We start from the raw sequence: 25,177 nt of genomic DNA, 5'->3' as shown, positions 1-25,177 counted from the left end.
TGATTTATTTTTATTTTGAAACATATTCACAAAAACAACAAAACACGAGTTTATAATCAAGTTTTCTTTTTATACATATATATTTTTAAAAAGTCACAGGGCAGTGACATCACCATAAATAATGTACAGTATAGCAGCTCCAATAATAAACATCTTGTGACAGGCATTAATCAACAATATCTACATTCAGAGCATGAAGGGAATAAGTTAGCGCTATACAAGTCACCTCTGATTATGACACTTTTGTAGATTTTAGTGTCCATGAAATACACTGATGGGAAAATATTCTAACGACAGAGAAGGACAAACAAAGTAGTACAAAAATAAGATATTAGAAGTTAAAGTGAGTGAAGCAGCATTTGTGTTTTTGTTGCATTTCTTACAAATAAAAATGTAATACAGCAGCAAAATAAGCTGTTTGTAATTGTCACGTTAAAATGTGCTCTTGCAGTGGAATTACTGTAAAAATCGAATGAAGAACACACCCATGCTTAATACCCCACAAGCACGCTTAAGTTATTTTTTTCTCTTGTGTATAAGAAATCCCCCCAGATATGCTGATATCTTTTATTATCAGGGTGAATCATATGAATGAATATAGTTTCAAAACATACCAATAAAGTGTAAATGCTTATAAATCCAGGTTTTAAACGATGCTTTTCTCCTATATCTAGGATTACGGTCATTGAAAGGATTCTAATCTTGCTCATGCACTTAAGGAATTTTAGGACGCTATTTTTTTTTCTTAACATTGTTTTTAAATCTCTTAACTCTGTAATTGCTTTCAAATGTACTTAATTACAGTAAGTAAAGCAAATCGAGTTACACTGTGTAAAAAATGTGCTAAAAATCAAGCCCTTGGTACTGGCCATTGCACGAGTAAACATTTAAACAATGTTTAAGATTTTCATTGCTTATTAAAGCCTCCTTGGTTTAAATTTTTTTTTTTGCAAAAGACAGGTGCTTTTCACTGGATTTTACAGTAATTCACGTGTGATGTAATTAGGGGTGGTCCACTTCCACCATTAGATGCATTAACTGAGATCAGTCCTGCTGGCCCACTTCCATCAATAGATGCATTAACTGAGATCAGTCCTGCTGGCCCATTACATCTATAACATCACCGTTACATACAGTAATACTGTACGCCATTAAAATAGACTATGTTCCTCCAGTGCAGGATCCTTGTATGTGGATGAGTGAAAAGATGCTGGTTTTAATGGTAGCCATCAATGTTAACACATACGGACACGACAGCCACAAGACATTTCAGGAGAGAGGGAGTGGCGTGGGTGGGTACACATGAGGGAGGTGCTGGCCAGCTCAGGATTTGATGTCCGTAAAAGGCGTGCAGGTTTCGCTGCAACTGGATGATGTGCTGAGGTGTCCTGATCCACTGCCTTCTGTTTCAACACACCCGCAGAGAAGAGTGATTGATTGTAGGATGTTAAATTTAAAGCTTTGAAAACAATGTACAGTAGATGTGATTGTTGGCCTTTCAGGTTTAATTAACACAGAACTATGGCAGTTAGTACCATTGATAATTTGTCCATCCTTCTAATTGGCACCATGATTGTGCATGTCTACCACTTAACAAAAACATCTTGGCTGGATCATTATTCATCAATATATCATTCTTCACAGATTTTTACTGTATTGCAGGTGGTACGTTCCCACCCTCTCTGTCCATCTGTGTTGAGTTACTCGAGTACCTGAGCTGGTGAGCGACTGGCACGACTTGGACTTTGCAATGAGGTTAACCAAATTTGCAGTGGCCATCCAGCCCTCTGTGGAGGTGTTCAGGTTACGTACTAACCTGCAACAAACACATCCAGATAAACATTACGTGTGAATTGGATGGACACTTGAAGATGGCGAGTCGGACTCACCACTGCCCATTCTCCCCCTCCTTCACTAACTCCACTACGTCGCCGCTTTTCACCGCTAGCTCTTGGGTGGAACCCTCGTAGTCGCCCGTCGCCGTGTATTTACCAGTGCACTGTTTGCAAAGATATACACATCAAAAGTTGCTAACAATCTATAAATCATATGAAAACGACATCATTTTTATGAAATCAAATAAATAGAGGATAGGGGTTAACCTGGAGAAGGACAGCCCACAATTGTTACCCTTAAAGAGGAAGTCCGACCCAAAATTTTCTTCACAATATCAACATAAATCTGCTCAAGTCTCACCAGCTTCTTAGGGCTCTCGTCCTCTGGGTCAGAGTTGAGAGGATCCTCACCGCTGGAGTAGCCGTCCTGCTCTTCCGACGCACCCATGGAGAGAGAAGACTTGTTCCAGCCTGTGGGTAGAGAAGAGGAAGCAGAACACAGGGCGTGTGGTTCAAGAAAAGTGTGACCTGCAATTAGATTGACATAAAAAAAGAAAGAACCCAATCCAACAAGTCGCAACGCATTTCTATCATGTGCAGCAGCGTTACTTATTTAAACCAATGACTACACCAACAGAGAAGATGCTGGTGCTGTGGACGTGTGCAACGATTAACAAAGTGACATCATCCACCAGCATCTGAGAAAATGGTCAATGACACTCCTTGCAGGTGTGTGGATGGATGCACCAAAAACGGAGGGTACCTTTAAAGCCGAACGGCGTCGGGTCACTCTGCCGCTTAGTCTTCTGATCCGGGCTGGTCGGGGATCCTACAAATGTCCCAAAAGCAGTTTGTGTGTCAGAGTAAGAAAGACCACGGCATTTAAAGTTTTCTTGCTAGGTAGGGAAGCACCTAAGCAAGCACAAGTGATGTGTTAATTGACTGCAATTTTCCCTACTCTATTTGGTTACAGTGTGAAGCACAGATGGGAGCATCCAAGAACGTCACAAGTTTCACTGGGCACCATTGGGATTACAGGGCGTCTTATATCTAAAGCACTATTCCGCAACACACTGGGTGAGAAGAGCTCACGTGTAAATCAATAGAGGATAGCCGAATGCTGAAGATTTCTTTTCAGGGACAATTAATATTATTTTGCCATCAGCGTGTCACATCTGTGGCGGGAAAAGCACAGAATGACGCTGCTAATGCTGCTATGTGATACCTGGACACAGCAGAATGGTGATGGGCAAGGTGAAACTTTTATCATCTGTGTTCGGCGGCTCTGTGGAGGCAAGCATGCAGTGTTGGACGGCACAATGATAAACTAACTTTCATTATTTTGCCTAGAATATGGCATTTATTGTTAAATATGTGGGGAAAATATAAAATGAAGTAAATTGCAGGGGGTATGTAGAAACATTTAATAATTTGTTTCCAAGGTGATGACTAAATATTAGTCATTTCACAAGGCAGTCCAGAAAGAGGTGGCTATGTGTTGCGCTTCAACTTGTCGGATCTGGCGCCCTCTGTCGACTTAATTAGGCATAACATTATTTCCCCACAACTCCTTAACATAACTTGCACGACTTGTAAATAAATGTCAAACTTGCCGCAATAGGTGTGATGTTCTGACATGATGAGCTGCAGTTACCTTTCTGAGCTTTGAGGTTACTGAAGCCCTGTAAAGTAAAGCGCTTTTTAGCCGCGGCGCTTCTGTCTGAGGTCGGGCTTGTGGCTCTCTCTTCCGACCCAGAGGGGAATGCAAGAGGAACAAGCAGACAATACAAAAATAGAGGAAAGACGCAAGGTAAGTCACTCAAAGGGAGGAAAGGTGAGGGGAAGACAAGAATGAGACAGTGGAAATAAAAGTGCAATTAGCATGCAAGAAGGGGTCCCAGAAGGTCACCTTTTCCTGCTGACTTTGGCGAAGGAGAGGAATTAGCATTGAAGCCGCAGTGCTCCGCTTTCCTCTCGTCTCCTTTCCTCAAACTTCTCTGGCCCATCTTGAACGGACTGGCGCTGAGGAGAAGTCAAGAATTTAGGCCCGGAGAAGATCCCTTTTCATCAAGCTCAAAAACAATATACCTTTGATTCTCTGTTCCTCCTGCCACTGGGGGGCCTTGCGTAGCTTGATCTGGCGCCCTCTGCTGACTTGCTTCTGAACAAAATAGAAGAATTAACGTTTCTCGTAGCGACTAGTGTGCCGTGAGAGATCATCAGGGGTGCCGTGGGAATTAGGAAATTGAAGTCAATTGTCATTAAGATGCCAGAGGGTACAATAGACCCGTATCTATTCGGACAATGGTGCTTTTCATACAAATATTTACTGGAACTGAGTTTTCTTTTTAGCATCGGTTAGTTATGTAGAAATCTGGTTCGCAGAAGTCCGTCGTAACTTGAGGACAATTCGCATCAGCATTTTACGTCGCAGGTAACACAATGGGAGAAAAATCTCCAAGAAAATTCCCAAGGTTATCTAATCACTGAACGCTACAGTCACCTCTGCACGCTTCCAGTTGAGTTGTCAAAACTTTCCTGATCTCCTTCACCCAGGTTGTTTTCACTTCAGCTGACGGTGCCTGACATTTCAAGAGCAAGAAAAGCTTGAAAATTGTGTCCATTTCTCCGTTTTGTTACTTCTTAGGATGTCATCAAACGTATCCTGCCTGCACAATGTAGACCTCTTCTCTGGAGTTCCACCAGATTTCAAACTTCTTGTTATCTCCCTTAGCATTTTCCGTAATCCCCACAGCGTTCATCTGTCAAGACAAGCAACCAGGAGAAATTTCAAAATCAAGCAAATCCAAGAGCGACTGCATCCAAAATGGAGAGGTGCTCACGCTGAGTGACTGCTTGAAGCTGTAGGAAGGAGCCTTCTCGTAACCCTCCCCGCTCTCCTCCCTCCGCTTACAGAAGAGCAGGGCCTTCTCATGCAGGAAGATGTGTCTTTGCATGGGCTTGAAGCGGGCCAGGTCCTTGACCTTGGCGTGGCCTTTCTTGTGTTCCGTCCACACGCTGAAGGAGCCCTGCATCAGCAGCTTGCCCAACTCACTCAGGTTGCCCTGGTAAAGGAAAGACAGAATGGGAATTTCATTTGACACGAGTCTTCTGAAGCCACCTTTCCATCAAGCGAGTCAGTTTCATTCAGCATGGTATGCTTAGGAAAATAAATTCTGAGGTTTCCACCCTAGGGTGTGATGTCTCAATTATTGATATTTCCTGGCCTAACGTCAATAAATCACATTCTCACTTTACAAAAGTCTCACTATTTCCTCTAACAGTTGGTGCCCACTTAGTGGCTACAATAAATACCTTCCCTATGACATCACATTATTACCAAAACAACTTTGCAATAATGTGAATGTATAATTATTTCTGACTCATGTACATAATCACAATACTGAAAATAATATTTATACTAAAATAAGAAAATAATCCATTTATTATCTCTATTTAGACGATATAAAATATATTGTCAATTGTTCTGTTAAATATTTAATAGATTTAAGGGATTAAATGCATTTCAACAAATAACTAGCGACTTTCAAAATAAATCGATGTAAACGATTAAAGTGGAAACCCAACAAAGCAGAGTCAAGCACAAAGAAGACGTCGAACAACAGTGAAGGGCAGTCATCATTTTGGGTTCTTCCAAGGAAGAGATTTTTTGTGCATGTGCTTTGCAAGTTGCAGCATGGAACTGACAATTCTATCGAGCAGTTCATGTTAACCTATAGCAGTGTGTTTCGCTTCACCCTATACCGAAGGCCTTTTATTTATTTTTTATCCTTGCTCTTTGTCTCACTTCATATCCTGTAATGGCGATGAGGTGCATGGAGTCATTGACAGCCTTAAGTATGCCCAAAATTGATGTCAGAGCTTCTTGCAGGTCATCTGTACCCTCACAGCCTTTACTGTACTTCAACATTTCCTGCAGGAAGAAGAAAAAAAATAAAAATAAATCACCTCCCACAACAAATCTAGTTTGAGGCTAATAGACGACATGTTACCTTTAACAGCAGTTGGTATTTGGTTATTCTCTGCACAGGCTTAAGCAAATAGGAATCCAAGCCAAGCTTGTGCTCCAGCTTTTTTTGACACTCCTGGTAAAGATTGTGAAATAAAGATGTCAAACACTCAAGCAAAGAATAAACGCATGCATCATGTGTTGACACTACCTGGAAGAAGATGGAGTCGGAGCACTGTCTCCAGAGACTTTCGGAGCGAGGTTTGTTGTGACAGTACTTCTCGTAGATTTGCAGGTCTGTCATCTAAGCGAGGAGAGATAAAGTGTGTTAAAGAAATGTTCAATAAAAACTCAGGTTTTCCACCTTTTGCTCACCCTTTCCAGGAAACATCTCCCAACTAGCTCTGGACAGTCTGCATACAATTCTAACTCCCTGAGAAACGTCCTGCAAAACAAAATGGATGACAAGTGAGCCATGAGGTCAAGCCAGGGCTTGTCATATTGGAGATTTTATTTCTGTATGGTGATTTCAATTGCCACAATAACGAGAGATTGCAAGTTATTATAGGGCCATGTCATTTGAATCCCAAACGGCTTATCGTTAACAACTAGAGGACGGTTCTTCACCTCTTGTGGAAGTGGTAGATTTCTGGCATGTTGCCAAACAAAACCTCCTTTTTGTTCTGTAAATGTGGGGGGATAAGGTGCGCCATGGCTGCGTTATCCATCTCAGAGGCATAACCCTGCAATCAACCAAAACTCGGTTAATACCACAAAACAGAGATGCTGGACACGTGTTGTGAGGTGGGTGCTTAAATGAATGAACCTGTAAGACACACAGCAGCTCCTCAACATAAGCCCTCTCCGTTTCCAGCAGCTCATTCATAACGTGCCTGCAGACAGGGAAGTGTAAATTTGCAGCAGCGCCGTGCAAGTGAGGGAAGAACTGAAGTTGCAATTGAATTGACACCATCTCGCATGGGGGAAAAAAAAAAGGCGCCCAGAATTAGTGTTGGACTGATGGAGTGCACATCGTCCAAGCACCTAAGGTACGTGGGCAGGGGTGCCACCAGGTTTCACAGGGAAGTCAGCCCCAAGCATTGCCAAACTATCAAAGTAGGAAGAACCCCCCCTCACCGAGAGCCACATCGCAAGCACAGGGTTAAGAAGATTGTGGCCACCATTCGTGCATAGTGGTGACTTACCTCCTGAGCACTGCCAGGTTCTCCTCCTCCTCCGACAAAGAGCCGTGTCTGAGTTTACCCTCTCCGTTCAGTAAGTGCCTGTCTCCCTTTGGGCAAATCAAAATATTAGCGTGACATTAACACGCTTTATACAGATCATGACTTAACTCACTTTGCCACAGCTTTCATTGTTTCCCTCAGAGTGACTTCTATCCAGTTTACCTCGATGTGCTGAAGCAGGAAATGGGGACGGATTCACAAGACAAATATATTGTGGAGGTTTCGAAAAAGAAAATATGAATTTCAAGTGTTTATTGCTGCTAGAAACACGTTGACTGACCAGGAGAGCTGAGAGGTGATTTAATGAAGGCTTCAGGTCTGGGAGCGACCGGCTGTACTGGTCTGGTCTGCTTGGCTGCGAGTTTGTTCAGGCTGACTCTCCTCTTGTCAAACATCTCCTGCATTGACACCTGCTTTTGGAGCACCTTCTCCACTTGTTCCTGTTTATTAGTGAGAAGAGGGTCAATGTCCCATTCAAACACCAATTTGGTTCCTAACACCAATGGGTACCCTGAGCTGCTGGTCAAGCACGGCCTCGTAATCCGCCCAGATGCTATTGGGATCAGACAGTCTGTCTCGGCCTGCGTCTGCCAGGAACCCCTCCAGCTCCTGCAGAGCTGACTCAGCCCCCTCATGGGACTGACACTTGTCCACAGGCTGAGAGGCCAGCAGGTAAATGCCATCATCGCACCACTTGGAAGCCTGTAGAGAATTGTGAGGTGAGTCCCTGTGTGTGTTCAATGTAGCACAGGTGTTACTCACCCTCTCCAAGAAGTGATGCAACTCTCGGACTTTGAGGAGCAGCTCCTTCTTAGCCTTCAAGTTGTCATTCAGCTCCTGACAGAGCGCTCGTAGCTCGTTGCTTTTCGGCACAATGGAATCCTGAGCGGAGTGATTCTTCTGAATTAGGTCATCACCTTCACCGGCCAAAGCCAAAGCTCTGTCCAATGCCTCCTGTGGACCACAAACAAAGGTCTGTCAATCTTTATAGGAGCACAGGAACCATTGATTAGACTATCTGTTTGAAATGGAAGAAGAAGCATGTCGTTTCTCCTCGTTAATGAACGTAAACAGCAAATAAATAAAAAAATAAAAAAGTAATAAATAAATAAATAAATAAATAAATAAATAAATAAATAAATAAATAAATAAATAAATAAATAAATAAATAAATAAATAAATAAATAAATAAATCTACTAATGCCTCTCTCCTCAAGTCCACCCAAGGAAGGGATCACTTTAAAAACAGCGACTGTACAATTTGCTTAGCTATTGAAGCATAAAGTTGGCTTTGCTGGTTGATAATATTGTTTATTTGATTTTATTTATTTTTTGCACCGTAATGCTCCTCGTCTGACATCCACCAGTGCCTTGCAGCAAAATGGCACATATATCGGAGAGGACAAGAATATCCAGCCGTTGCAGATATCACTTTCTTTTTTTACAAGCTGCCTTTGGTCTCCACTGAGGTCCATTGTCGGTTCCCAGGGTAGACGTGCAGTCGTTCCTACTGGCTCTACCAAGTGAGCCCCGTAGTTAACTTTATAAGATGCAGTCATTGTTCTGTTCAGCGTCTTCATCACTTACGCCGACGCTCTCCTCGAAGATGGTGAGATCACTGAGGATATGGTCAGCGTGGTTGTGGCTAATCCCCACCTCAGAGAAAGCGGCCAGTTTCTCTGACAACTGATCCAGCAGAAGCCTCACCTATGGCACCAAAACACATTCAAAATGAGAAACCTTCAACACCGCTAGTTGATTTGATCAACTAACCTCCTTGTAGTCATCCTCAAAGTGGCGCAGCTGGAGACACTGCTCCAGTTTGGCTCTGTGCTTTGCCCAGAACTCGTCAAAAGCTCTTTCGGTCTCGTCCAACTGAGACAGCAGTCTGGTAGAGGGGGCAGAGAAGGAGGCGGCGATGGTGGTGGTGGTGGAAAAAATAGACAACTAAGCTGGAATGCTGACTGGGCATTTTAGAGAGCCTAATGACAGTTGACAGGAGAGTTTGAGTCTCGAGTGTGCCCAGAAAAAAAAAACACACCATTACCAGTTCAGCTTCAACAACAACAAGAGAGCAAGCGACTACGTCTTTCCTCTTTAATCTCCTTACAGAACTTCGGCCCTCGATGAAAAAACAACTAACAGTGTGACCCAAAAAAAGATGGCTAAAAACATTTTTGCCATTACAAAGCAATTTCCCACCTTTGCACAGTTGCCAGGTTTTCCAGTTCATCCTGGTTCATGTTATGGTCGGGGTTGCGCATCAGAGGTTCATTGATGCTCTCCAAAAGCCTGCTGCCTTGGCTAAGAGCCACCAGCAGATCATCCTGGACAAGCACACAACATAGACAACACCACCACAGACAAACAAGTTGACCTTAATGACAAATCAAGACTCACCTTCATCTGATCTTTCTTGCAGCAGTGTGCACTGAGGAGGAGGGTGGTGGCCTGGGTCTCATTGGGGAGTTCTGCTTCAGCCAGCTCAGCGCCAAATGACTGCAGGGCCTGGGCCATCTTCTTTACCATCAATGCAAAGCCCTCGATAGCCTGCCACCACAATAAACGAGATCTGTGCCAGAAATCTCGACAGCATGTTTGTGCTCTTTCATGGTCGTTTACTGCCATGAATGTTGAGTGCCATGTCTATAATACTATACCTCAATTCTAGGTAGAATACTGCTGCCTGTCTTGAGATTGTCACTCTTGGAAAAGAGACTTTTAATCTTATTTGAACTCATTTCTCCTGTTTAAAAAATTGTACAATAAATGTAAAATATTTGACTTAATTTTAAACGAAGAAAAAAAGACACTGACTGCATTTAACTTACAGTCTATACCAAAATGTAACATGAACTCCTCTAGTTAATAATTGGTTATAGTAGTCTATACTAGATGAATGAAAAATAGATGTCTCATATCTCACCTGTCTTATCATATGTGAACACTCAGTTAAGCAAGTATATACGTAGCTCATCCGATAATTCAATAGAGGTTTGTGTCATAATAAATCCAGATCCAGAATTGCTTCAGGAGCTACGGGAAAATCGTGGAGGTCTGACTCTCCATGCTTCAAAAAAAAAAAGTGTGTTAATGCATATACTACATACGGTGCGGTGAGCGATCCACTTCTCATGACAGTAGGCCTGCGTTCCCCCGAGGTCCTGGCTCAGCTGCGTGTGGTCAATGTAGGAGTGAAGCTCACTCACCGAGCTAAGCATGATCACCTGAAAACACAACCACAAAACCTGACCTCTCCACACATAGTGCAAAGGTGAAAAAGGGGAAAGACAGGCACGTACAGGCACTTTCATTTTAAACTCATCCTTGTTGAACTTGAAGAGGATGTCAGAGAGTGTGCGTTGGAAAAGAGTGGTGGGCCTCAGGACCAGAACCAGCTGGAGGTTTCCAGGGAATGCACCCTGGGTTGATTGAGAGCCAAGAAAAAAGTGGAATTAAAAATCTCCCTTGAAAAAGACAAGGCTTCATTTCCAAAATTGATTAGATGGCCAGCTAGCCAGCATGGGATTTAGTAGAGACCAGACGCAACTGACTTAAAACAACCTTCATCACTTCAGACAGGTCGTTCTTGTTAAGCCCGTCACCACCAGCCGTGGGGTGCAGATAAAGCTGATTGAATTCAAAATAAGCAAACATCTTCAGAGGTCAGCTTTGGTGGTAAATGGTCACCCCCTGTTTCATCAAACAAAATTGATTGATTCAACCCGAAACAAAAACAATCCTATCGGAACATTTTGAACCAGTGAGAAGCGCGGTAAGATAGAGGAGGCAATAAAGCTCTTATTATGATGATGTCACTTTCCGATAACATCGTTCTTTAAAGGCAGAATTCAATTCATCATCCGGTGGTAATAAATCAGAGGAAGTGTAAATGGAAGAAAGCAATACCTAAATAATACCTGAAAGGTTTAACATAATCCATCCCAAAGCGCTGGTCAACAACTAATACCGTTTTCTGATCGGTTGAAAAAGGACTCATTTATTTTCTCCAGAGAAAACAACAGAAAGGAAATGATCTGTTACAGGGGCGGCGATGAACCCATAATTCTGATGACCAGTGGGGGAGACAGTGACAAATGTGAGGGATGATTACTTCCTGGAAGGTGAATCACTTCACATAAAGGACAAAAGATGGTGACTTTTTTTACGAGACATGTCGTTATTGCTAGTTCTATGTTTATCATCGCATTTTGGCTTTGTGGTATTAATCCTTCAGCGGTTCACTTACTGTAATTTTCGGACTATAAGTCGCGTTTTTTTCATAGTTTGGGTGGGGGGGGGGGCGACTTATATACATATATATGGTTTTTTTCACTTTTTTGGGCATTTTATGGCTGGTGCGACTTATACTCCGGTGCGACTTATAGTCCGAAAATTACGGTAATTAAAGTCTCACAAGACATGCAGAGGTTTCAAATGAAATTCCGAATTATAGCGCCAGAGCTGCTGCTTTTGTCTGACACTTTCACAGCTTGAAACCACAAATATCTTTTGCACTGGAAAAGGTAAAAGCGGTCCGATAATTACCACTACGGGCTACATTAGAGGATGGCACCCCAAGGGACACAAATGGACTCATGCTGGAGCAGTTAGCAGAGAGTCTTACAGAGGTAGGGGTAGACATTCAAAAAACAAAGAAGCCACCAGCTGAGTCAACTCACCGCAATCCGAAGCAGGGTCCCTTTGACGGCCGCCCATCGGTCCTGCCGACGATCGATGACGAGGATGAAGCCCACGTCCGTTGATGGCAAACTGGCAGACACACAGTGAGGAAAAATCCATTAATAGAGGAAAGGTAACGGCAAAAAAAAATGTTCTGATGAAAAACCAGCAAACGCCGTTTTCCTTTGTGACATAAGTGATGAAGCCACGTTGTGTTATTGTGTGGCTCTTATCTTTTAAGACAGGGACGCACCTCCCCGTGCCCACCCTCCACCATGGGTGGTCTCTCTGCCGGGTACTTTGTAGTCACTCACATCCTACCAGTATATATTGGGAATAACGGTAACACAAACTCTAAAATACATCTGCTCATTGCGGGAAATAAAACGAGCAGCCCCGAAGCGAAACTGATGCAGTAGAGCTGAATCGGTCGCAAAGGTACTCCCCAGAGTCCAAATAGTTCACATGCTCAGGCTAAGCCTCGCCCCTTCAGCCAAAAGCTATCCAGTAGATGATGGAGGCTGCTCCATGTGAGCCAAGACTGGTGCAAAGGGATGAGTAGTTCTTGTAGGCAGAGGGGGATTGTTAACAGATATGAGGGGGAAGGGCGGTCCAAGAAGAGGCTCCAGTAAACAAGGTTTTATGGTTATGGTACACCCACTGGCCTCAGCCGTGTACAATATATGAAAAATAAATATTAATTCTCACTTCTAATTGACACTAAAAAGATGTACCGAAGTCAAATTCCTTGTTTGGCACGCCCAAACATGGCGAATATCATTTTGCCCACCTCATGTAACTTCACAAGGTAAGCAAAAATAGTATGATGCGGAGTTGGTTTATCATTTATTTAGTTCCTATATTGGTGAGTATGTAAATACAATGCAACCAAAACAAATATATTTATTTTTAAAAAAGAAATAAAAATCAACCCAAAAACGATTGTTGCATATAAATGAAACAGTTAAAACTTCTTTTTTTTCCTAAACTAAGCACATCTATTAGCTGAGTCATGATATGTACTTGGATATGAAGTACACCCAAATAAAATTCATCAGCTGATCCACTGATCATTCTATAAACAAGCAGATCACAATAGACAGTATCAGACAACAGCCCCGGAGAAAGATGACATGTGACTGTTGGTTTTTAAAATGGCCTGAAAGCTCGTCACACCCGTGATGAACAGTAGTAACCTTTTAAATCAAATACTCAACTGTTCAACTCAATGTAAAATTATACAACACACTCAAATGCAATTAAAGACTCAAATGATTGCATAACACTAGCCTGTAAATGAAGGAATATTTAGGATTATGGTGATCTCACACATTCACCCCTCCTCTAGGACCTCATCCTGGACCCCAGTGTATGGCACTCTGCAAAAGACTGATAACCACCCTGGATTGTGAGTGATTATTTCAGGGCTCATGACCATTTTTTTCCTTGTACTCTAAACCCATGCTCTGCAATATAGCACAACATTCAGACAATGCAAAGGAAAGAATTGCGTAATACAGTGAAGCCACTCAAGTCTTGCCTGTATGTATACGATGATAAAATAATCTTAGTGAGCAAAATGATTGATTCGTGTGATGGCAAGCAAGCTCACCTGGGTACACTTGTCAGGTACGTAAGCACATTGTGAAACTCTCTGTCGGTGATCTCACTGAAGGCTGGGAATTCTGGGAACACGATGATGGGGCTGCCATTGTCTCCTCTGCCTCCTGAGCAAGAGCAAGATACAGTATATGAAACCATACATACAAGAGTGTCAATCGCAGGGCACACAGACAAACAAGCATCTCTTCTCACAATCACACCTATGGACAATTTGGAGCTGTCAATTAGCCTATGATGCATGTTTTTGGAATGTGGGAGGAAATTGGAGCACCTGAATAAAGCCCAGACAGGCCGATTGACAACATGCAAACTACCCACTAATAGGGGTGCATTGTAGTCATAGCTGCTTTCGGAGGGCCATTATGACTGTCAACCCAAATCAATGTATGAGCACCTCATTATATTCAGTAAAAGCTACAAAACAAACTGACAAATAACTCGTTTTCAAATCAGACCAGTAATACTGGTCAAATATTTAAAAAAATAAATAAAAAGTGAAGACAATTTGCAATTCTACTAATGACACACGAATTTGATGCACAATTTGTCTTCGCGGGCCACATCAAATGATGTGGCGGGCCGCATCTGGCTCCCGGGCCTTGAGCTTGACCCCTGTGCACTAGAAGGCTGCAGTCGGAATCAAACCCACAACCTCCACACTGTGAGGCGGACGTGCTAACCAGTCGACCACCGTGCTGCCCCACAGAATTTATTTAGAATTGCTTGCTACTTGATGTTCATTCTAGCAGCTTAATAATAAATAGACATTGCTGGTGCTGTGTGATGACAATCAGCATTTTTTTCTGCAAGCTGTCTCACTGCCTGCGTTAAACAGCTGCTCCGTAAGCGCATGTGCCTGGAATATCAATCCACCGGCTTGTCCATTCTTTCTTCCTGTCGCTATGGCAACAGCAAGGTCACGGTCCTAATCAAGTCTGTAAAATGGTTCCCAACACTGCCTCAAGGTTGCCAAGGGAGCAGTGATGTAGGAAAAGGCTTGCAGTTATTATATATCGCATGAGTGTGCATACAACATGTATGAACTGTATTTGTATAGTGATTAAGAAGGAAAAAAGTCATGTACTGTGCTTTGCTTGGTGCCCAAAAGAGATGAGGAAGAAGACAGTGACATTTGAATGGCAAATAACTGCCAAGCAAAAAATAGGTCACAGGAAATAGTAAATGCAAAATAAAGCTGACGCATGTGTTGGACGGAAAAACTGCATCATTGACGTGCAATGAGAGAAAATGTGTTGAAATATGTGAGCTGGAGAAAATTCAGAAATGGTAAAAACTCCACAACCGTTAACATTAAATATATATAATGTTGATACAGTAAATATTTTTCCATTTCAAGATAGTACAACAACCCTAATATATTACTTTCCCATTAGACAAAGCTTTGGCACTATTTTGTGGTATCTTGCGGAATTTAAGAAAGAGCACAAAAAATACGAATGGGTGAGTTTCTGTGGTTAAAAAAAAATCCGATACAGGGTTGCCGTTTGTCCGATGCAGCGCGTCAGTAGATGTGAGCCGTTCAATATTTTGGTGTGACTGTAATTTTTGCCCACAGTTTAGAAAATGGATGGATATCTGTTTCATTGAACTGTAATCTTGGCTATGGTTAGTGGGGCAATACAAAACTAAAGCAATTGAGCCATTGTGAATTGCATTCACAAAAAGGAAATGCAAGTTCAAGTACCAGACACACACAATGAGTCGTGAATGAGTCACCTGAAAGAAAAGCAAATTGTCTCCTGAGTTCAGGAGTGATGTCAGCAGCACGAAGAGGGCTGCTGTCCAATTGCATGATCTCATCTGGAAGGAAGCGAGACAAAAATTGCAATTACAATTAGAAACAATCTTTCTCTATTTGCCATCTGTCTATGACTAAGTCTAAACCTACTACGCAAGAGCATGAATGTAAAACCTTTTATTTGGTCTTTGTGGGATGAAGACAGAGAGAGAGAGAACAGAAGACGCAAACAGATCGATAGCCTAACGATCTGTGGTCAAACGAGAGGATGACACAATGCTTCGGGCCAGTTTAAATTTAGCCCGTGGGCCGGAATTTGTTCCATAGATAAAGGCGCACAGGACTATAAGGCGTACTGTCGGCGTTTGAGAAAATTTGAGGTTTTTAGGTGCGCCTTATAGTCCGGAAAATACGGTATTAAAATGCAAACATTATTGACGAAGACCACTACAGTATTATAAACACCAATGAAAGTGCATCTGTTGCGCAAAATAAACGCTAATAAATCTCATACACTAACATGTCTTGACGTAAATATTGTCTGATATGATCAAAACATGCTTTTAATGCTAATCATGTTAGCACTGATGCTAATACTACTACAAAAAAAAGAAGAATGTTTGTGCTGGTCCCTCCATATTATAGACTTCTACAAAATGTTACTAAGCCAACAACAGATAGAAAGTTTGGGGTCAGGGTGGGACACTGTTATTGATAAGGAACAGACATTTGAGGAACAGCTTCTATTTCCTCTTCCTTTATATTGTAACCTCCAGCGAGGGTGTGCACGCAGTGAACAAAGCATCCTGGATGTGGAAATGAGACCAGACAAACGGCCTTGGCTCTGATGTTTGTAACTTGGTATAAAGCAGGGCTGCCTAATGGACGATAACGGCCGCTTGTTGCCCGAGGTGACGGGACATCTGCAACATACTCATGGGCCCAGCACACGTTTGCTTATGGACTCAGTCACACAACCACACCTCAGCCCCAGGTGACTCCCACACACCAAATCCAAAAACACACACACCCACACACTCAGCTTTGTCTAAAAAAAATTCCCCCCTTTTATGTTTTTTTTTCATCACATGTTTTTTTTAACAAATAAAAATGAATATATCCAAATAATTATCATAATTTATGAATTTTAAAAGTTGGTCAAGTTTGCTAAAGCTATAATATTACTATCATAACGTTTTACAACTTCATCTTTTTGTACACAATTTAAATTCGCTTTCTTTTGAAGATCAGATTAATAAAAAAATTGATATTGCAACAGTATCAGTCTCTTGTGAGAACAGCTCACCTACTTTAATGACTATAAAATAGTGGACCTCACGTTGCTATCGAGTTGGGCATTGTGCTTGTATGGCATTCAACATACTGAATAGTCTGATACTGTTGAATTTAATACTTAATAATGACCTAATGTTCAATCCTAGCATTTAGCACACTCATCTTTTTTTTTCTTTATCTCATACCACTGCCAATTTACCACAATGATAATGATTTGAACAAAAATAAAATGCAAAATAAACTTCTTTTGAAGGGGGAGGGGTAAACTCTTTGAAACAGTGAAAGCATTTAACAATATAAATACTCCATGGAAACTACAAGGAGGGTAATAAAAAATGCCTATACATAAGATTGCTGTGCTTTAAAATAACCTTACAACCTCAAAATATCTTGAATAAATACAGAAAGGAGTCAAGTGCCACTTGTTGAGCTTTAACACCACTTGCCATTCATCCTTCAAAAAGCCTCGAGCCTCAAGAACAGGAATGAGAACGTTACAAGTGAAACTGCTCCACTGTGCTGGGAGTGTCGGGTTTCAGACCTCTTTGTAACTTTTCTCATCACTAAGTATCAGTGATGTCACAAAGACCTTGTAAAATGCAGCAATTAATTCAATTAATTAAGTAGCATTATTATCTTTGTAAGGGCAGGATTCTTCTATTAGGGTCTAATTAAGATTATGCAAATATCCAATGATTTTTTTTTTTTTTTTTTTTTTTTACAGGTCACAAAGTGCTCCACATAAATAAATATCAAACACAAAACATTAGAATTCAAATAATACTGCTAACACATGACAACAATGTGCCAACACAAAGAAGCGAGCGTTATTTCACATTGCCATTGAACCACTTAAAGACGCACGCATGCACGACAGCTGCTGTTCAAGGGACTAATGTCCTTTGACGAGCTTAACGGCGAGGATTAGCGTCCTGCTCACGTTTGTCAGAGACTGACGAGTCAAACGTTACTAGGTCACAGTTACACACCTAGACGGCCTGCCACCACTGACACACTTTCAACAGGTGCCCAATTGCATGCAGTAACCTGAAAACCATTGAAATAAATAAATTAATAATGATGATGATTAAAATAGGGCCCACTCAATGCTCTCCAATATGGAAGACCTCAAACGGGAGGTGGTGGGGGAGGCAAATTCACGCACATTGAGGGAGAAGTTTGTCAATAAGCCATCAAGGGACACACATTCGCTTTACACACAATATTAGGCACACTTGGTCCAATACAAGCTGTGTCCAAAATAATCCATCTAGGAAAGTTATCAATGCTCCCTTGTTAAATTTGATTCTGAATTTTATCCAATTATTTTCACAAAGATGTCTCGAAAGCTAGTAGTTCAAACTACCATCATGCATCGTACCATCATGCGTCAGCGTGAATCAAGATTGAGGTCAGTAGTGTTCTCAATATTTTAAAAGAAGGAGCAGCAACAAGTCGGTGGGTGTGCAATCAAAGCAGCATGCTCTCAATTGACCAATGTGACTATCAATCTTGTTTTTTACACTTGTAGGAAAGTTACAGATGTTAAAATGCCACTTCAAAACATTACAAATCTTTGATTTTGGATGCAACATGAAAGTTGATTTAATGAAGCCTTCTGTGTGAATTACAGACAACACAGGGAGGAAAATACACCTACCACACAACCAGTGGCAGTAACAGGAAAATCTGGAGTATTTTTCAACCTCCTCTAGGGAGATGCACACATGATCCCAGCTCTCCTCTACAGGCTGCAGACACACCAGCAATGACCCACTCCACTGCTGTTCGGATCCGGAATCAACCTCCATATTACTTTCTTCTTTTCTCCTCTGTCGTTTCTTCCCATCAGCACAACCCGTCATTACAAGTCCGTCAAGCTCCCGTCCATTCGCTAGCTCAACCAAATTCAATCTCTCCAATCCCACAGTACTCTGCAGCCCCGAATCCACTTCATTACAAAAACCAGAATCCAAGTCAAGATCCACAAAGGAGCCTGAATGTGACACCTTCCCTGCTTCCATCCTGCTGCTCCAGGCTTGTTGACTGCACTTCATCACAACAGGTAGCCCCTTGATCAGACGCCCTCCCCGCCCCTCGTCTCCACATTCAAAGCAGCATACTGCAACGGTGTGTGCTTCTCGGTCCTACCTCAAGTTACCTTCCCTACGGCAGACAAAAGCTACCTTGTACAGCTCGGACCTTCCCTTCCGCCCAGATAACGAATAGCTGGGTAGCTCTTCCTCTAAAAAGACAATTAACTGACCACACCCAGCTGAGCAGATCACTGACAACTCACACTAACTGGCCACAATACTAGTTACATCATCTCGAAAGATTTAAGGGGAACAAATGAATGAATGACCTTGTTAAACAAATTCAAACCTGGTTTCTAGAGTTTTGAGATGCAAGGAAGTGGACAAGTTATCATGGAATTTAAACTCGAATTGCTTAATAATAAAAGTAAAATCTATTTGACGAACTGATTTGATTTTTCAATCTCATAATAGATCTCTTTATATGATTTATGTTTGAAATGTTTAGTGTTGTTGCTTAGCACTAGAAAACAAAGTTCTATGTTGAGTGTAGTTGGTTGGCACTAGAAAACAAAGTTCTGTTTGTTGGTTTCTGTTATCTTCAAACTGCACATGTTTGCTGAAGTAACATGGTCAGGTGGTCAGTGTACACTGTTCCACTTGGCTGCTTTATCTCAGGGGGACGTGGACCTGAAATGACAAAGCCTCCATTCTGACAGGCCCATTTAAACACAGTTTGAATCCCCCTTTAACCATTCACGGACTCTAACCATTCGAAACCCCCGGCCTTGTTTACACCCCTCAAAAGATTCCATTATCACGAACTCTCCGAGTTCTCATTCTAAAGTCACGCTCAAAGAAAAGCCCTGTTAGTCGACTGCAATGCAACAATTAAAGCTCAGTGACTTGTATAGAAGATACAGTGCACTCCAAAGTCAGCTGGAAAGTTTAAACAAGGCTTGGTTATAACATTAAAAATATGTCGCCATGCTTTTGTGTGTGTGCGTGCGTGTGTGTGTGTTCACAGGGATTTGGTTTGCCCAATGAAGCCACAGCACACATCAGGTTATCAGTGCAATAAACATCCGAGTATGTAAACACCAACACGTTCAAAGGCATTGCACGTGTGGTTGAGACTTATCTTATAGACATAGAGTTGATGCGTAGTGCATGGTTTGTTAGCAAAGGTGGATGATTCATTTGTAAACACAAAAGAGGTAGCTGATAATCATAGGCTGAATTGAATATGATCCTTAGACACATTGTGAAATTGTCACCATTGTCATGTAAAAAAAATGGCTACCATCATATTAAAGGGGAAGTCAACCCCCAAAAAATTGTTTACGATAATATGTTGTATGTGCTCCCATGGGTCTAAATGCAGCATTCTGAATTGTATTAAGTTTGGGAAATATGAGTTAAGCAGAAAAATTAGCTTTTTTTTTTTTGTATCTCAGGAGGTGGCCATTTTGCCACTTGCTGTCCACTGAAAATGACATCAGGGTTGCTCACAACCAATCACTGCTCAGCTTCAAAAACCGGAGAGCTGTGATTGGTTGTGACGTAAGATCTGGCAAATGCCATGTCATTTCGAGTCGACAGGGAGTGTGAAAATGGCCGCACGATGAGATGGATAAAAACAGGTGGATTTAAAAATAGCCTTGCGCGATAAACATTTTAGTCACATTTACATTTCAGGCTCCTGCATATGAGTGTGAATAATCGCTCTCACGTACACAAAAAAATTGTAGTTAAAAACTGTCTGATGTCATTGTTCCAAGAAAAATAAAGTCAAACTACACCGAGCCGGTAAAAAGTGTAATTTTTCCATTTCTCTGGAAAATATTAATTACAAGAAAAGCGAGTTTTATTGCTGAAAATTCTTTTTCTATCGACAGCATAAAAAAACAGACACACGATGTCGTCTTCCCTCACACATACAGACAAATGTATTTTTCCAAGTAGAGACTAACCTTAGATATTTAAGAATGACCTTGAACAGAAAAAAATAGCAGTTCATTTTGCACTGGAAACTATCGACCAGTAGCTTACAAAACCAGCACAAGTAAAATGTCAGCATTTCTTTCACTCACGTCGCTTAAGGGTTACCATTGGAATCGTATTTTCCCATTTAGAAGCATTCCTCTTGGCTTTCCTCACCATTCTTTCCGCCCTCTGTCTCGCATGGACCACAGGAGGTCTCAAAGTGGAAACACTGAGCCCAATAGAACACCAAGCTTTCTTTCCCCTTGCCTTCGAAAGCAGCTGCTGTGCTTGCGGCAAAAAGCAAATGACGGGAAGAAGCGCTGTGCAGCCGCTCACATTTGTATACTGGTAGCGTTTGTTGATGCTCAGCCCTCCCTCCCACACACACACACACGCACACACACATTTTGGGTGAAGAAAGAAGGAAGCCAACATGGGAAATAAAAGAATGAAGTTTTGCCGGGTGATGATAATTAACTACCGTAATTTTCGGACTATAAGTCGCGTTTTTTTTCATAGTTTGGGTGGGGGGGCGACTTATACTCAGGAGCGACTTATATACATATATATGTTTTTTTCTCCACTTTTTTGGGCATTTTATGGCTGGTGCGACTTATACTCCGGTGCGACTTACAGTCCGAAAATTACGGTAATTCATAATACATAAAACTTTCACACTTTTTCAAAGCCGGTCAAAAAAACGGACAAAATCCTTGACCAAATAGGATACCAAAGATCAAGATGTGTCAAGAGTTCCTAACATCGGCCCTGACACCACTCCAAAGTTTCGAAGAAATCATTTTTTTAAATGTTTGCCCAATTCGGACGAACAAATAGCGGTCAAACCGGACCGTATTTTTTTGACAATGTAAACCTATTAAAAAACAAACTAGCTGACTGAAAAGAAACAAAGAAGCACCTTTTGCCTTGCACATTTTTTCTTCATAATCAAGCTAACAAATTAAGTTGTGCAATAAGTCAACCAAAAAAATGTCTCATAAAATTACTAAATAAACAATTAACAAATGACTTGGGTCAAGGCAAATCATCTCTTAAGTACCATATCAATACTGTATTCTGCCATATGGAAAATCCTACTGAATTCTCACAGCACATTTGACATGAGTAGATCAACAAACACACATGCTCTTTTCCTAACAGAAACTAAACTAACCATTTACACCACCAGTTTCTGCCAGTACCACTAAAAATTACCAGTACACAAAAAACATCCCATCCTCTTACCATCCCACTCTCTCCAGGAATTCCTACGACTGGGTGGACTGAAAGGAAAAGAAGAGCCCAATCCCGAGATGTCCAAGTTCTGTATCAGAAGACTGAGCCGGTTCATGATGCGGTACGACGCCTCGCCGCCTTCCCGCAAGAACTCGTGCAGAGACATTTGGAGCCAACTGACAGTTTCAAACTCTCGTACAAACTTTCAGCGCAGGCATAAGAAGGATCCTGGAAAGGTTCACTTCTGGGATTGTACAGGATCAGACAGACATGCATGCATCCTGCGATGGTGAGACCTCCACGGTGCACCCCTCACTAAAGCGGCTTTTTCGGCAGATCCACATTGGGGGCAAAGCTGGCAGGTTTAAATTGCTGAGTCACTGCACTGCACAACGTCTGCATGCGGTCACGCTACCGGCAAGAATAGATCTTGTGCTGCTGCGCTCTGCACGCTCACTCCATCGGACTCACAGACCTCATTGCAAGTGTAACTATTGACAGCCGCATAGGTTTCCCAGCTGGAGGAAACCGGCAGCCGCCGGGGCACAAATCCCCTTCTGTTGCTCGGGCTAATTATATTCTTCCACCCCTCTACTAATCTGCCTCCGCTTTCCACACCACCCTGTCTTACCAGATACTCCAACGTACTTCCAGTCCTCCACAGCCAAGATCAAGAAACCAGCAAGTTGAAAAACACTGATGTTTGCTATGCTTGTGCTGTTGTGTGAACTAATATTTGTCCAAGAAGGGAGGGAGGCAGTATGTAAAGTTGGACATTGTGAATTTGCTGTGTTGTGTGCTCAAAGCTGGTGAACTAAATTCAGACAACGGTTTGCCACGTTGACAACGGTTACTATGCGAACTTGGTGGTGACTGTACGACAATCATTATGGCTTTTTTGCCAATCTTACTTCGAAAGTGCAGCTGTCGCTATTCAAAATGGTGGCCAAATTCATGAGATTCAATTCAATGTAAAAAAATGATTTGCTTTTTTTTGTCAAAGCAGCTTGAACAAGGCATGCTGTTGGCTAATATATAAAACTGCAACTGGGCCAAACTGAATGTTGCCTGTAGCATTGGCAACAATTTGACCCGGACTATAATTTCATTTGGGAAAACAATTTTCAAGCCGCCAATGCATTTGTACAACAATCTACAAAATGCAAAGACTTTCAAAAGAGTGTGTCGAGGTTTTAAACTTCCTTACTAATTAAGACCAATGCATTCTTCCCTGAATCTCTTCGGGCGTACTCTCACGCTAGCTCCTGTCTCGTGAGATCATCGTTAGCTCGTCTTTTGCTCTCGCCATCCAGCCAAGGCACAACCTCGTCACCATTGTCTCTAACAACGATTGCATGCGGGTAATGCAGCGATGGGGAACCTTAACCCTTGGGCCTACCAGAGAATTCACTTTAATTAAAAAAAAAATCAAACACCCATGTAGGGGATCTTTTCACAGGTTAATCAATTCAACAGAAGCAGAATCTAGTCCGCCTACTCACTGCTAGTTGATCAACATAGGTGGAGGATTGCTGCTGGACATTAGGACTTCTCTTTGCTTCACTGGTCTCATTAAACATGTGGCTTCATTTAATTATTTCATGCTTGACCTGTTTTAAAACAGGTACTCCTCTTCTGCCCACATTGTATGTTTCCAGTGTGCTATTTTTCATGGATCAGGGCCAATGTAAGCAGGGAGGAGGAGTCCCAGTATTGTGTGTCGCTATCACTTACAGAAAACATCACATTATTCGAGCAAATAATCCTCCATAATTGTGTGCCGGACTTTGTCACGCATTATCAGGAGCATTAGTTTCAGCCGGAGATAATGACAGTTATGATAGTGTGTTCTATCAATTGAAAGCAACAAAGCCCATATTATAATCATATTCAAATGAGTGTAATAAAAGCCATTAGTTATGATATCTTTAGTAAAACAAACAACAACCTACAAATACAGTAACTTAATGTTTTTCCCTCTTAATAAGCACCTGACAGCATTATCATCTTTGCAAAGGATGATTTTTTTTTTTTTTTTTTTTACGGCTGCTATGATGCACCTCTTGGCACAGTGCAGGTATAATCGATGTTGTGACCGATGGGCGTGTGCAGGCTAGAATCTCTTAAGGCTTCATCACCATCTAATTCAATACTTTCCCGCATTGCAGTTGTTAAAATGGTTCAAATAGACCTTTGACCACCAAACTGGAATTCATCTTGTTTCTACACAAAGCATTGTTTTCCTCCTACAGGTACTAAAATGTAGGTCATGATGTCATATTGACAAACCCTGACAATTATGACTATTGTCACATTTTTAAAACGCTCAGGGCTACATTTTAAACCAGCAAGAATGAGAATGTCCTTGTGTGGGTGTGTGTAGCCGTGGCCCACCTATACTCCTGGTGACCGTCGTCAGCCTCTCCAGCAGTTCCCCCACGTCCATCTCCTCTGTTTTCATCCACAAGATCATCCTCCAGAGGGGCAGTGGGAGACCAGCAGCCCAGCAAGGAGAAGCTTTCCTGGGAAGAAGAGACAGCTTGCCTGCTTTTACCAGACGGTTCCTCGGAGAGATTGGTGCGGTGATGTTATGGGCTGTGGGGGATGGGGGTGGGAGGGAGAAGGTGATGCAGAAGGGTCTAACCCGAGATGTGTATTCCTGCTAGCGGTCTTGTATGAAACATGGGTGTGTGAGTGTATGTAAAGGGGGATGATGGAGGCCTCCTTGGATGCTTGAACGATGCTAATGCTGCCAGGACACGTCCTCGGCTAGGGGCAGTCGGGAAAGGGAGGATAGCCCGAGAAGGCGGGGAGGAGCTGGAGCAGGATGATGAGGATGATGCAGCCTCGTTCGCACACATCGGTGACTCAAGTGATGCTGCAAACAATGGCTGGGAGAGGAGAGGGAGAGGTTGGGTGGCTCGCATACACAACGGGTGATACAGTAGTGACACCTTGTGTGCAAAACATGGAGTTGCATCAAGAGGTCAAACAAGAACTCAAGTAGCCAGTCCAATGACGAGAACCAAATTGTGCCGTATTCAAAATGCTACTGTTTTATATGGATTATGAAAATCACAGTCTGCAGATCACAAACATTACTGCCTCGAAACGGTGCACTTACACAATGGAATAACTAATAGGATATTTAATTTTAATAAGATGTGTTCGTGACAGCTGTAGTTATTAATAATTCATGATATTCATCTATGTAAGACACTGTAATCGTGAATGATTTCTCACTATACAAGGGAAAGGGTTAAATACAATATGCAATACCTTATTTCGATTTACTAAATCTCTACCATTATTTGAATTTTCAAATAATCACTTATATAACATTCCTGGAACATCACAATGCCCAATCAGTGGAAAAAACATTTTTGAAATAGGCCCGCAACTGAACTTCTTCAAAATGTGTAAATGAAAACAACCCAGATATTTTAAACGATTTCTTTATTCCAAGCAATATGACAATACAGTGCTTTAAACTCTCGTTTGCTACAGAC

At 41.9% G+C, this 25,177-nt stretch overlaps 1 protein-coding gene across 13 annotated transcripts; it reads right to left on the bottom strand.

Annotated features, from left to right (window-relative positions):
- Window positions 1–22,375, bottom strand: LOC133159948 (guanine nucleotide exchange factor DBS-like). Of its 13 annotated transcripts, XM_061287367.1 has the most exons (33): window positions 18,071–18,512; window positions 15,093–15,176; window positions 13,345–13,459; window positions 11,732–11,822; window positions 10,352–10,471; window positions 10,160–10,276; window positions 9,450–9,599; window positions 9,252–9,376; window positions 8,823–8,937; window positions 8,637–8,756; window positions 7,812–8,003; window positions 7,560–7,751; window positions 7,330–7,489; window positions 7,162–7,220; window positions 7,011–7,096; window positions 6,632–6,698; window positions 6,433–6,548; window positions 6,181–6,250; window positions 6,017–6,109; window positions 5,849–5,941; window positions 5,644–5,769; window positions 4,679–4,900; window positions 4,505–4,597; window positions 4,339–4,417; window positions 3,924–3,996; window positions 3,745–3,857; window positions 3,490–3,579; window positions 3,061–3,120; window positions 2,599–2,664; window positions 2,197–2,306; window positions 1,890–1,999; window positions 1,713–1,816; window positions 1–1,403 (listed from the first exon to the last, which is right to left on the bottom strand). In XM_061287367.1, the coding sequence occupies exons 1-33, from the start codon at window positions 18,465–18,467 to the stop codon at window positions 1,324–1,326; spliced, it is 3,888 nt and encodes a 1,295-aa protein (XP_061143351.1). In that variant the 5' UTR covers window positions 18,468–18,512; the 3' UTR covers window positions 1–1,323. The 13 variants fall into 13 exon arrangements, 12 of the variants coding, with proteins under 12 accessions (XP_061143351.1, XP_061143355.1, XP_061143353.1 ...); XM_061287371.1 differs by lacking the exon at window positions 18,071–18,512 and adding an exon at window positions 22,300–22,375 and having other exon boundaries at window positions 5,849–6,109; XM_061287369.1 differs by lacking the exon at window positions 18,071–18,512 and adding an exon at window positions 21,678–22,293 and having other exon boundaries at window positions 5,849–6,109.
- Between the last annotated feature and the right edge of the window lie 2,802 nt (window positions 22,376–25,177).

Source organism: Syngnathus typhle, linkage group LG9 (genome assembly GCF_033458585.1).
Source record: "Syngnathus typhle isolate RoL2023-S1 ecotype Sweden linkage group LG9, RoL_Styp_1.0, whole genome shotgun sequence".
Classification (NCBI taxonomy): domain Eukaryota; kingdom Metazoa; phylum Chordata; class Actinopteri; order Syngnathiformes; family Syngnathidae; genus Syngnathus; species Syngnathus typhle.
The sequence above is the reverse complement of the archived record's forward strand: the minus strand, read 5'-3'. Positions and strand labels throughout refer to the sequence as shown.

What these genes read in the sequence shown, in the direction of transcription:
- LOC133159948 (XM_061287363.1), bottom strand. Translation starts at nt 18,467, where the DNA reads ATGAAGTGCAGTCAACAAGCCTGGAGCAGCAGGATGGAAGCAGGGAAG. An exon ending in TTACTGCCACTGGTTGTGTG is followed by an intron (nt 15,177 to 18,070) that starts GTAGGTGTATTT and finishes GCTTCCTTCCAG; the next exon opens with ATGAGATCATGCAATTGGAC. An exon ending in ACAATGAAAGCTGTGGCAAA is followed by an intron (nt 7,097 to 7,161) that starts GTGAGTTAAGTC and finishes ATTTGCCCAAAG; the next exon opens with GGAGACAGGCACTTACTGAA.